Source organism: Hyaena hyaena, unplaced genomic scaffold, assembly GCF_003009895.1.
Source record: "Hyaena hyaena isolate Hyena2069 unplaced genomic scaffold, ASM300989v1 scaffold_426, whole genome shotgun sequence".
NCBI classification, from domain to species: Eukaryota; Metazoa; Chordata; class Mammalia; order Carnivora; family Hyaenidae; genus Hyaena; species Hyaena hyaena.
The window spans coordinates 998,442-1,011,447 of record NW_024081061.1 but is presented as its reverse complement, the minus strand read 5'-3'; the positions used below and the strand labels follow the sequence as shown (position 1 = coordinate 1,011,447).

Genomic DNA, 13,006 nt, shown 5'->3' with positions numbered 1-13,006 from the left:
AAAAAGCATCAAATAATCTCATAGGCCCCAAGTAGGATTTGTAGGGTGAGGAGTAAGGAGTAAATAAACACACTAGAAATACAACCAAGGTGCCTGACCCCTCAAGAAAAAATGCCACAGGGGTCAGGAGAAGCCACTGGTCTCCAGGAAGTGAAGAAACAGACTATGGACCTTATATTTAATGTCTTCAAAAGGAAAGGAAACAACTCTATACCAATGTACAAACTATGGTTGAATACCGAGTAGGTACCAAACTTCTAAATGAAGGCAACATAAGGAGATTCCTGCCTCCCACCACTATGACCACCAAAACACACCTTGAGAAGCACCCAACCCTGCCTCCTACTTCTGAGGGGACACTATATCAGACCCCCATGTGGCACAAAATATTGTAAGCACACTTAAGGGAAAAGAGGGGTTATTTAGCTATTTCAAAACCCCCAACTTCCCAAATGGATACAGCAGGCTCCAATTGGTCAACACAGGTCCAATACGCAGGGTAGCTCTCTTTCCTCAAAGCCTAAGTGGCCCTTTCATGCCCTTTTGACTAAGAGTCCTGTCAGTCAGCCAGACTGAAGGAAGAAGCTTATAAGAGACCCCAGAGGAGGGCTCTATTTCTCTTCTGAGATCAGGACCAGTGATTCTGAACCTATGTGGCTGTGACTTCCCTTGAGAGTTTTGAAGAAAACTATGGATCCTCTTCCTGGAAAAATGTACACTGCACATGCAGGTACAACCTTGTATAAAAATTTCAGGAGCTTTACAGACCCCCCAAAATCCCAGCTTAAGAATTTCTGCCAAAGGCAAATCATTCCTTTTCTTACACAACAGCTGTTTCCCAGGGCTGATTAACTGCTATCTTAGATGTCCAACAGGTGAATTAATATTCAGCACTGACCTCTAGTCATCCCACACCCTTGGCAGATGGCAGAGTCCTGGTGCCTGTAGCCAGAAGGAAGCAGAGTCTCTAGACAGAGGCCACATTTTGTTTTTTTAAAAAAGCACTCTAATCCACCACCACCACCACAAAACCTCAGACACTCCAGGTCTAGAACAGAGACACTAAGTAACAGACTAAAATAAATCTGGTCCATTATAAAACCAGGTCTGTGAACAGAGAGCCACAGAGTGATACTCCTTGGACTGGCAGAAGAAAGCTATGAGGGTAGGCCTGTATCTAGGCTGAAATAGGAAGGAGCCAGAATGGGTTCCCCACCTTGTAGCTAAATGCAGACTAGCTATTCATTCTAGAAACATCTGCTCTTTTCATGGTTCCTCTACCTAGAACGCAGAGGTGGCTGGAGGCAGTTGCTCCTATTGATTACAAAGTTCCACATTTTTCTCCCTTTTTCCAATAACAACCACAACACAACGGCAAGAAGGATAAGGATAATGATAGCACTTCTTGAACACTACTATGCCAAGAACAATGCTATGAGCTCTTGACATAAATTGTTTCATTTAATCTTCCCAACAATCAAATGAGGTAGGCACTCTTATTCCATTTACAGATGAGGGAGTTGAGACCAGGAGGGGTTAGGTAGAATTGCTTAAGGCAGAGAGCTAGTGAGTGACAAGAGCCTAGATTTGCACCTAGGCCTGATTTCAAACCTGATACTTTTAACCCCCACCTCTAGACTCCTTCTCCAAAGACCAGGAGTCACACAAAAACCTTAGAAATCCTTCAGAGTGACAGTCTAGTCTCCAAGTCCTTGCTTCCTGTTCCCCATCCTCTGCCCACCATGTAGCAGCCGGTTCTCATCAGGCACTCACTTTATGGAGAATCAGTTGGAAACCCTCAAACTCTCTCTCCTATATCTGTAAGACTTTGCTATGACTGTAGAACTCCATAGCCTGGAGCCTAAATTTATTTTAAACTCAGCTGAGCTCAGGAGCCTCATTTCCTTCTCAGGTTTAGAATCAAGGAGGAAGGCTCTTTTCTGCTTCTTCCCTGCAGAGTTGTTAGGGGGAGGGGGTGTGATTGTCACCACTCCCATCTGAAAGATTGGGGGGAGGGCTAAGTAACAGAGAGGAGAAGAGCCAAGATTCAGTGAAATGTCATCAATGATGTTGGTGCTCTATGGAAGCCATAATTCTCTAGATAGCTCCTACCCCTCAGGACTTAGAAACAGGGCACATCACCTCTCGGATAGCTAGTATCCTCCCTTCCCTCAATTAGTGGACTCCAGAGGGAGTAAGTGCCCAGCTTATCAATTGAAAAGCCATTCATATGCTTAGTGGCTAAGGGGTCCCCAAGTGCATGCCAAATGGCTAGAGCCCCAACAAATGATGCTTTGGGGAGTTTTGGGGGACAGAGAGGGCATTAAACTATCTGTTGAGTTCAGGGTTGCTGTCCTTTCCCCAGAGCTTCATCTAGAGATGACAGAGCTAGGGAGAGAAGATACTGAGGCCCATACGGAGGTGGGAGGTGCAGGATGCTAAGTTGGCAGCAGGCAGAGAAAATCAGCTTCTATTCGGGACGCCTGTGCTAAGCCACCTGTGGGCCAGCCGTGAGATAAAACAGAAGGACAATACTTGCATTCAACGTAGATGAGGAAATCAGCCCCAGAGGCACAGCTGACTTTCAGAAATGGTCTGGACTCGCTGGAGTCCAGTCATTTAGCTAGCATATTTTTACTGTCTGCCATATGCCAGACTCATCCAGACATTGGGGATGCCTCAGTGAGTCCTGCCCTAATGGCATTAGCCCATTGACAGAAACAGACAGAAAAGACAATCTCGGACAGTGAGTGATAGGCACTAGGAAGACAAGTGAAACAGAGCACCTAGGGAAAGTGATTGGAGGGGCCATTTCAGTTTGGGTGGTCAGAGGCGGCCTCCTTGAAGCAAGAACGTGCAATCTGAGGCCTATTAGGAGAAGGGCCAGCTGTGTGGGGATCTGGAGGTAAGTACATTCCAGGTGGAAGGAAGAGCAAAGCCAAAGACCCTTAGGTGGCAATTTGCTCCATGCATTCAAGATACAGGGAGATGACCCTAAGGCTTAAGAGAAGTGAACAAGGAGGTAAAAGAAGGAGAGAAAGCTGGCCAGTTAGGCAGGGGCTGGCTCGTAAGGGTTTCAAAACTGTATTTACAAGCGGGCTGCTGTGTGGAGAATAGGCTGTAGGGGGAAAGAATGGCAGTAAGGAAACTGGCAAGGAGTCTGTTAGGTGAGAAAATGGGTGACAGCATAATTTCTCATCCGAACCAGGACACTTGTGCCAGGTGAACAGGGATGCTACAGACAATTAATCAGGGACAATAGGCAGAGCCGGGACTGGCCACTGACAGAATTCTACGTGCAACCAGCAAGCCCTAGCCAGGACTGGCAGAGAAGTTCAGCAGGTTTTAGCAGTTCTGCTCCGCCACGGAGCCCCCAGCTCTAGGAGAAAGAATCACTTTCCTGTTTGGTCCCAGGCTCCTGGGCTGCTGGCCCATGCCTGAGCATTTGAGTTTTGTCTGGAGGCCGTGGGTTGCAGTTGCAGCACGTACATGGAGGACATCCTCCTCCCTGTGCATTCTGGGCGACAACCAACAGGACACAGATGAAAGAACAAAGAGGAGAGATGTGGATGCCCCTTCTGGAGGTGGTGTTGAGAGAGGGTGGAAGCCAGAGAGGGATGGACAAGCTCTAAGTTGCAGAGCAGAGATTCTTAACTTGGCCCTCAGGGGGGTTCTGTGAAATGGGTGAAAGGATCACAAGCTTTCATCAGATTCTCAAACCAAAGACTCCCAAAGACATGAAAGACCTTTGCTTTAGAGAACAGTAGCTCTCACACTTCAACGTGCCTTAGAATGACATGGCAGGTTTGTTATAACAGGGATTGCTGGGCCCCAGAAGAGCAAAGCTAAGGTTCTGAATCAGTTCAGTGTGGAGCTGGGCCCAAGAATTTGTAATTCTAACAATTTCTAAGGGAATGCTCCTGCTCTTAGGTCTAGGGGCCACACTTTAAGAATCACTGCTTTAGAGGATACAAAACACATGAAGGGTTCCAGTTTAAATTATGAACTTCTCTTTTCAGACAAGAGTTCTAACAGATGCCACAGCCATCTAAACCACCCCAAGTCCCCAGGAATTTCATATTTTATTTTTGGAAGAGGCCCCTGGAGAGTGACAGACACTAGACCTCCTCTTGGAGGTCAGGAAGCATCTGGAAAACAGCATTTTAGAGGATGCAGGAAAGTGCCTTTAGAGACATAAAAGCCCAAGCATTACTCAGTGCTAGAAACTACAGGACTAGCCCTGGCTGATCCAATAATAAGTAGGGCAACTACTGGTGAATAGTGAGTTTTTGGGAATCTGGGCAGATCATGGTCCTTTCCTAGAGACTGCCTCCTGATCCTTTCTGAGCCTATATCTGAAGCCAGAGGGGCCCAGATAGGAGGTCTGCTGTAAGGAGGACAGGGTGTCTGCTGGGGGCTATAATCTGGGAAAAAGAAAGAAATCAACAACTCTACTAGACAGAATTCAAGGGCTTCATTCACAGAGCTCTTTGATCAAGTCATTGTGGTGAGGGTGGGAAAAGGCAGGAATAGTATTTAGGGCTGTGCTTACTTTAAACAAGAGCAGTGGAGAGAGGCCTGGAAAGGCTATTTGCCAGCTATCCTCAGCCCTGAGTAAGTCATTCCCCATGAAAAGGGAGGGGGAAATGAAAACGTGGATTCATTCATGAATCAACCTTCAGAGCAGGAAGTGTGGCTTTTGAGCTATACAGGGAACATAAGCTTTGCCATCCAGCTAAATACATCCTAAAATGAGCAGCTAAATACATCCTAAGGTGAGGCAAAGTCAGGGAGACTCTACAAGTTACAAGAGGAGACAGAGGGGCGCCTGGGTGGCTTAGTCGGTTAAGCGTCCGACTTTCGCTTAGGTCATGATCTCGCGGTTCATGGGTTCGAGACTCACGTTGGGCTCTGTGCTGACTGCCAGCTCAGAGCCTGGAGCCTATTTCAGAGTCTGTGTCTCCCTCTCTCTCTGACCCTCTCCTGCTCACGCTGTCTCTCTCTCTCTCTCTCCTAGAAATAAATAAAAAAATATTTAAAAAATAAAAATAAAAATAAAAGAGGAGACAGAACCTTATGGGGAAGACAATACACTAGAGTGATTGAGATCAAGGATGTGCTTTGGCATTAGCTTGCTAGGACTTGTGACTTGTGACCTGTGCGACCCTCAGCATGTTACTTAATCTCTCAGTGCCTTAGTCTCCTCTTCTGTAAAATGGGGATAATAATAGTGCCTATGTCTTGGGTTGTACTAGGAATTACATTTAAAAACCTAGATAAAACACTCAGCTTGGTACCTTGCATATTTTGAGCATTCAATGTTTAAAAAAAAAAAGTAGTGAGTCTGGAAAAATGTAAGATGGTAGCAGTAAGACACACCCTTAATGTCACTGTCAGAGACAGAAAAAGTGGAGGGAGGGAGGTTAGAGCTGCTGCCAATCTCTCCAGGAGGATGATAAAGAAACCCCTGCTCGTTGGGGAAGGTGTAAAAAGGGGTGAGCTGGGTATGCAGGGACAGTCAGGATTCCTAGGATGGTGGGGCTAACTGGACAATCCCATTGGCTGTAAGGTGGTGATATCCTGCTCTTTTAAACATTGCAACATTCACTGACTCTGTTTTGTGACATTTCCTCACTGCCTAACCTAAGTGTCAAATGGCCTGATTTGAAGAAATCAAAAGAAATAAAAATCAAGGTTGGTAGGGAGCTAGAATTACATTACTGAAAACACTCCGGAGATTTGCAATATGAAAGTAGAATCCCCATTTTCAGGGGGGAAAAAAAGTCTCCTCCTCCTCAAGTTCCAGAAGTATGGGGGATGGTACTGCGGTGAAAGCAATGGTGATGTGTCCTGGCCCTGAGGTTAGCTACCAGTCAAACACTGAAAAAGAGATATCTTTCCTCTGATCCTGAATGAGCACAACCTCTTCCAAAAACCCTATACTCTAAATCAAAAAGTCCTGTCTGCTTAGAAAGAAAGTGTTACTGGAACGAGGAACAAAGAGATTTCCAAAAACCAAGCAAAAGAGCCAAAGCAAATGACACACCAACATGGTTAAATAAAAGTTAACATCTATTAGAGGTGCGGCCGAGAAGAGATTGCCAACTACATCACTTTAGAAAACAAAGAGCTAAATTAAAATGACTAATAGTTCTGTTGAACATGCTGGGCACCTTTCTTGAGGGTCTCCCTGTGGTACTATAAGCTTTGTCCTGTAGTACAGACCTATCCCAAGTCTGGGACATTGCCCCTGTAGCCCTGCAGAATTTCACTACTTGCTCTTCAACATGACCACAGGGCATCTTTAATCCTAGTCCCATCTGGAGTCTTTAAAAGAGGAAGGTCACAGAGAGTGAGGAAGGGGCCTGGCTTGTGACTTTTAATTCTCTTATACTTACCACAAATCAAGACTTGAGTACCCCCCTAAGCTCCTACGTAACTAGAGAGCACAACTCTTGGACAGGGATCCAGGGGTTTGTCTGATTCCACCTTGAGCCCAGAAGGGAATCTGGTCTCTTGTTCGGTGTGTGCCCCCTAAATCAAAGGCCCCGAAGAACTTAGGGAAAACTTTTTGTGCACTGCACCTACGATGTCCAAACAGTGACACTCTTAGCTTTAGGTTTTCATACAATAAAGTTTCTGCATTATTTTTATTGGATTGATGGTTGTCAGATGTAGAAAGGGGGGCCATTTTAGCAAGAAAAATAACAGTAACAACAATAGCAAAACTTTCTTGGGATTCACCCAGGAAAGGCTGGAATTGTAGTACTAGGATCTTGAGATATTTTTATGGCCAAGCCTTAGTCTTTAGAATGTAACCACTGTCACATACATTTAAATAACAGTGAAAATTTTTCCATAGTGAGAACAAGGTTCCTGCAACTGCTCTTTCCAAGCCTCCTAATATCTAGCCTGAAGGTAAGCGAAAGCATGGGCAAAGAGGAAAACAGGGAGAAAGCCAGAAATAAAACTTCCAACTCTACTTCCAAAGGTTGGGTGAAATGTATATAACTAAGGCCTCTACTGGCTTTTGAGTTGGAGGCCAAGACCAGGATTTTTTTGGTCCAGTAAGATAATTTTCTAGAAGAAGACCCCATTAAAACTATTCTGAAGGATCACTCCTGCATATTTTCATTGGTAACTTCATTCTGTCTACCACTCCACTCACCAGAAAAGCAGTTTTGAAAGGATCTTATTTTAAAGCATGAACCTTTATTTTCTGCAGAGGACTCTCTTCATGTTTTGTTATGTACTCTTTTGTAGCTCTTCTTACGAGCCCAAACCAACTTCAAATTTAAAACAATGGGGGGAAAAAACCTTCCATGGGAAAGGAGCATGATTTATGGGACTAGTTTTTTTTTCTTCTCAGTTGTGATGGCTGGGTTAACCATCATACCGTCAGAGAATTTTAAAAACTGACTCAAGAAGACAGGCAAGTCATTCACATAAAATCTTTAGAAATAAATAAGTTTGTTTTAAAATAAAATAAAAAATAGAGTTTTCCAGTGTGAGAGAGAGCACACTTAATGCTTGCAGCCAATTAATTAGAAGGCAAGTATACCTGCTACTGAGTTCGAAAAACGGTTTCCAGCTATCAAAAAAAAAAAAAAAAAATGCAGAGCAACCAGATCCCCCCAAAGACACTGAAACAAAAGACTGATCTGTTTATATAGTCACATGAAAAATAAACATCTTTATTTTTTTGCCTACTTTATTTCATTTTTTCAAATAAAATTTAAATCTGTACAAAGTATACTGTTACAGTATATATTTTGTAAGAATCAATGCCTAAAAGAATCACAATACTTCAATAAGCAGTACAGCAGACCTCGCTAGTTTCAGCTTTGATATTGAACAAACTCAAGCCGGCTGATGCACAACACATTTGCTTGGTTTCCACATGGTGAGTTCCCAGCACTGAGATGGGAGAACATGACAGCAAGTATGGTTATATTACAGCCCGACACACTGCGCTTCTTCATGTGATAATAACTGCACATATTTAATACAGAATGCTCAAATTTACTTTTTAAATTGCATTTGCTTACTTCTTAGTTGGCAAAATTCAGCATTCTTAATGGGGTCCCCAAACAGTGCAAATTAATGATATTCTACTGTATAATTGGCACATCTCCAATAAGGATTAACTTGTAAACTCAAAGAATATCACAACTTCGTCCTAAATTTTAACTAATATACATCTGGTCCATTTAACCAAAGTCATTTTGGAAAGATAGTAAAGAACAATTCTATTTTTGAAAGGATACTCTTTGACCATTCTTTAGAGAAGTAAATTTTTAAATTGTCATTAAAATGTTTTACTATAAAAATTTTACAAACTTGATTAGAAATTTCAAGATGATTCACAGCAGACAAATACAAACTTTATATTCCAACAATACCTCCTTTTAGACTTTCAAAACAGAGCACAATCATGTCAGCTGTGTTAACTAAAATTCTGAACAGTGTACTAAATTTATAAGTGGTGCTGGGTCTAGCAAGTGTAAATACACAGTATATTTAATGAAAAGAATTGTCTTCTTTATACTTTATTTGTTTTCCCATAAGGAAACATTAATGTTTACATTCTTTAATAAAGTTAATCTTACATCAGAATATAACTTAATACTGTCAGCAACAGGGACCACACACAGTAAATAAGAAGCACATTTAAAATAAGTCTGAATTCACATAGATTAACATTTGTTGGTTAATAAAATATCGACAGTATTACAATCTTACAATATTTACAGTAAGAAAAATCTAGAGTAATATATACCTTTCACAGCAGGATTCCTTTTTTATTTTTTAAAATTATTTCTTCCAGTTTGGGATTGTGTATACATGAAAAGCTCAAATAAAGCAACTCTGCAATATAATCTTAATATAATGGCTACTGGGGGGAAATTCTATCACAACCATTGAAAATAATGGTGACTTTTCACGGAGTCTGTGGCATCTGAGAACCCAGTTAATTAACCAAAGTCTCGCCCCAACCAGCCTCAGTTACCCAGATTAAAGCTGCAGAACTCCGGCCTTCCCTGACTGCTGAAAACCCAACAGATTTTCTCAACATGCTATAAGAAAAGAGGGAAATAGGTTTCAATTCACACCTCATGGCTGGATGTCTCCTGCCAGTGTATATTCCCCAATTTATGCTAAAAGGGCCCATTTCCTCTCCAAAGCCTCACAAGAGTTTCCACTCCAACTACAGGGCACTTTGACACGGAGCTTACTCCTTCCTCAACTCTTGTGCATTAAGATAAGGCATGAACTTGGCCCATATAACACACACCAGCATCTTACTTGGGACCAGGGCAAAGAAACAGACTAATGCAGTTTGCACTGAGGTCAACAGGGAAAATGGGAAGCGATGCACATTTCCAATTAGAATGGCAAGAAGACCCACATCCCTAAACTGGAATTTGGCCAGGGCCTCAGAGTTAGCACCCCCTCTCTGAGTACCACAAGCGATTAGGATGTGTGCTCTGGGCCTCCTCAGAGAGAGAGCGAGCGAGCATCTACAGTAAGTAACACCATGTGAGACATTAGTTCAGTGATGACTCCCAAGAAAACAGATACAATTCTTGAATCTGGGGCTGTCCACAGCACCTGAGGTCACTCATCTTAGCTGTGACCTGTCCCAACGCTGCTTACTTTAAGAGATCTGATGGGCACAGAGCACTCAGGGATATGGCTGCTGGCTACTTTGGACTCTAGATCTCACAGGTAATCAACAGGTATCTGGGATTGAATTAGCAAACTGTACCATAGCTCCTTAAACAGACACTGTCAGGTTTGAAATCATGTCAAGCATGAATCTTCACTGTCAGGTCAGAAATCAAAGTGGGAATCTTCCCACGTCAGCCAAGGTTATTTTGTCAAAACCTTAGAGGAGTTGGACAGTTTTTCATGTTCCAAGTGATTAGTTTACATATTTCAGTCAAGCTGGATTGGCAAACCAGACTGATCTATTTAGTTAGCTTTGTTTTCATTTTTGTTTTCTTTTTTGATTCTTATGTATGTGTTAACCCAAAGCTGTTGTATTTGGGCTAAACACACTGACAGAGAAAATTCAAACTACAAAAGTTTTCAGCAAACTTCTGTGGTATTTTCTTTTTGGAAGTCAATGCAAGATCTAAAGGTATTTCTACCTAACAAAGTCTGTTTAAGTGTTTAATGTTATTTCCTTTTTGGTCCTATACAGAATGCTATGGCTTCTATATAGGTCTGAATGCTGCTCCATGTAGATTCCTTCTGTATATCTAAAAATATATACTTTTCAGTAGTTCAATACATGGTTAATCTTCCCACAGAGGAAGATTTTTGTAATCACAAGTTGCAAAGTAGAAAAAAATCTCCTTTCTAAGAAAGGAAATATACTTTCCTATTGTACACTTTTGAAGAAGCCCAGAGGCATGCACCAAAAATCATTATGAAAACTAATACATGCATTAAAATGGTGTAGAGTTAAAGTGCTGTTTCTCAATTTTTTAATTTGGAGAAGACATTTTGTCAGATGTTGACTCAAAGATCTCCCCCTCCACCCCCCCACCCCACTCCATGGCATTAAGAGAGAAAAGTAAAAAGTATGCATAAATCTTTAAACTGTTCTTTACATAGGGGAAAGGACAGATACAACAACTATCCTATTTATAAACTGGATTCCCAGTTTTAAATAAAACCAATATTTACTGGTAAAAATTGTCAAAGCTAATACATCCAAACAAATACTACTAGTAAATAATGTTCTACATAGAGAATAATTTACTTTGGTTTTATGTACCTTCTCAAAAATAATACTGGTGTCCCATACGTCACCAAACTGATGTGTTCCAGCAAAGCTGTAAGGCAAATCTTTTTGTTCCTAGTGACATCTTTTTTCCCAACAGACAAAACTAAAATCTTTTGGTGAGGAAGAGGTTAAGGTAATAGCTAACCCCTTGGCATCCTGAGCATTGTGGTTTATCAAACTCTACCCTGCTAGAAGCTGTCAGGCACCCTGACCCCTGCCTTGAACCAGGAATGGCTCCCATGTCTAGAGATGCCCTAACTCCTTATAAATAGCTCTCAGAACATTGCTTCTTTTTCCTTCTGTCTGGATGTTATAATGTCTAACAAAGCTGGTTGCAATGTCACATTTTGCTAGTAGGGGCCACCATCTAACAATAATTCCAATCTGAAATGTTTAAGCCAATAGTTAGTTCTTTATCAGTTAATTGCATTAAAATTTTCTCTGTAGAGTTTTCTTAGAGCAGAGATCCTTAACTTGGGTTTCAGATGTGTGATGCCCCTGAGGTTGCATGTAAAATTATCTAAGTATGTGCAATTTTTTTTTCTGGGGAGAGGGTCCATCACTTTCATCAGATTATCAAAGATATCTGTGATCTCAAAAAGGGGTTACAGGGATTTAGAGGGATACCCGTAATTCATTTTATACTAGGAATGGGAAATGGGGGCAGAAAACTAAAAATGGCCTCAAAAAAAAGGGGCCAAATTGCTGATCTTTTCCCTTTATTCACATTTGGGAAATAACTGCTTCAACCTAGGAAAAATAATTAATTAAGCTGATTAAACTCCATTAAAAATAATCAAAGCCACTTTCTAAAATATTTTCACTTTCCATATATGGTAAGTTTAGTCTCCAAGAAAAGGTTTGGAGATTGAATTTTTCTCCTTTCCCTAAGGAAATTCATAAACATAATGCTGATCATCTTCCACATTTAAAGATCTGATAACCTAAACCTTAAGACAACTCTAATACTTTAAGCTTTTAATTTACAATTTTGAGTAAAGAATTATCTAGAGTTAAATACACATTTGTCAACTTTCATCCCCCCAAATTGGTCCACAGTTAGACAACTACTGGGAACAATTCCACTAGATAAACCTAAAATCTGCACAAAAGGGAAGTTTAACTTTCTATCCCAATTGAAAACAAATCCACAAGGTTCTACAGTAAAGTCCAGCCACAAACATTCACACTAGTCATAGAGGACTTTCTCATTTCAATACATCACTGAATTACCAACAGAATTTGCAAATATGAGATCCAGAATGACTACCAAAACATGCTGAGAAGAGCATGTCAAGAATTAAACTACCACCCTCTCCCCCCCCCCATCCAGAAACACACTCAGGCATTCCAAAAATAAACCAGATCTAAAGAGAGGCCTCTCGCTTGTTAGTTTTAAGTATGAAACGCCCAAAAGGCTATGGAAAAGGGAATATAAAATGAAATAATTAAATAACTTACAAAAATTAATTTTAGCCAAAAGACATTTCTGTTCTATTGACAAAACTATCAACTTTTTTTTTTTTTTTGCAATTTTAAACAGTGTTGCACGACCTCACTAAGACAAAAAATATGTTCACAGGTACACATCTTGTTCTCCTATTCTTTCTAGAGCACATCTTGAGGTTATAAGAATGCTTCTAGTTAAAATAAAGACTCTTATCCCTTGCCACCCTCCCCCCCCTCAAAAAGTGAGTGAACCTTGAATTCCAAAAAGGAATATTCATTTAATGTAATTATTTCAATACAAGTTATATCACATAGACCATGATGAAACTCTATGAGCATTATGGAAAACTACATGAAAGAGGGAGCTGCCACTTGCCACCCATTTCACTTCCAGCTTTTGAAGCCAATACGCCAGCTAGACTCAGATCTCATTGACTTGAGTGAAAAGAAATCAACACTCCAAACCAGGCCATCTCAGGCTGGAAGCTGCATCTCAAAGACATCGTTTCATATGTATATATATATATATATTTTTTTTTCTATCCTAAGCTTTCATTTTTGTCTACTCAAATAGTTTAATAAAGCTCACATTTACAAAGGATTATATTGGCAAATAAAGGCCCATATTAAAAATTTTATCAAAACAAACTTTTGTTCTACATAGCTAACACTAAGAAATATTTTCTTGGACTTATAAAGCATATGTAATTGCATATAAGTTTTGCTTTGGGTGGGATATTGAAAACAACTCTGTAAGAAATT

The 13,006-nt window shown here is 40.9% G+C and overlaps 1 protein-coding gene across 1 annotated transcript; it reads right to left on the bottom strand.

The window, feature by feature from the left end:
* Positions 1 to 7,696: 7,696 nt before the first annotated feature.
* LOC120245614 (IgA inducing protein) lies at positions 7,697 to 12,292 on the bottom strand. Its single transcript, XM_039252718.1, has one exon. It carries the CDS (start codon positions 7,998 to 8,000, stop codon positions 7,839 to 7,841), a length of 162 nt encoding a protein of 53 aa, XP_039108649.1. The 5' UTR covers positions 8,001 to 12,292; the 3' UTR covers positions 7,697 to 7,838.
* Between the last annotated feature and the right edge of the window lie 714 nt (positions 12,293 to 13,006).

Coding starts and splice junctions, on each gene's coding strand:
- LOC120245614 (XM_039252718.1), bottom strand. CDS start 8,000: ATGTGCAGTTATTATCACATGAAGAAGCGCAGTGTGTCGGGCTGTAAT.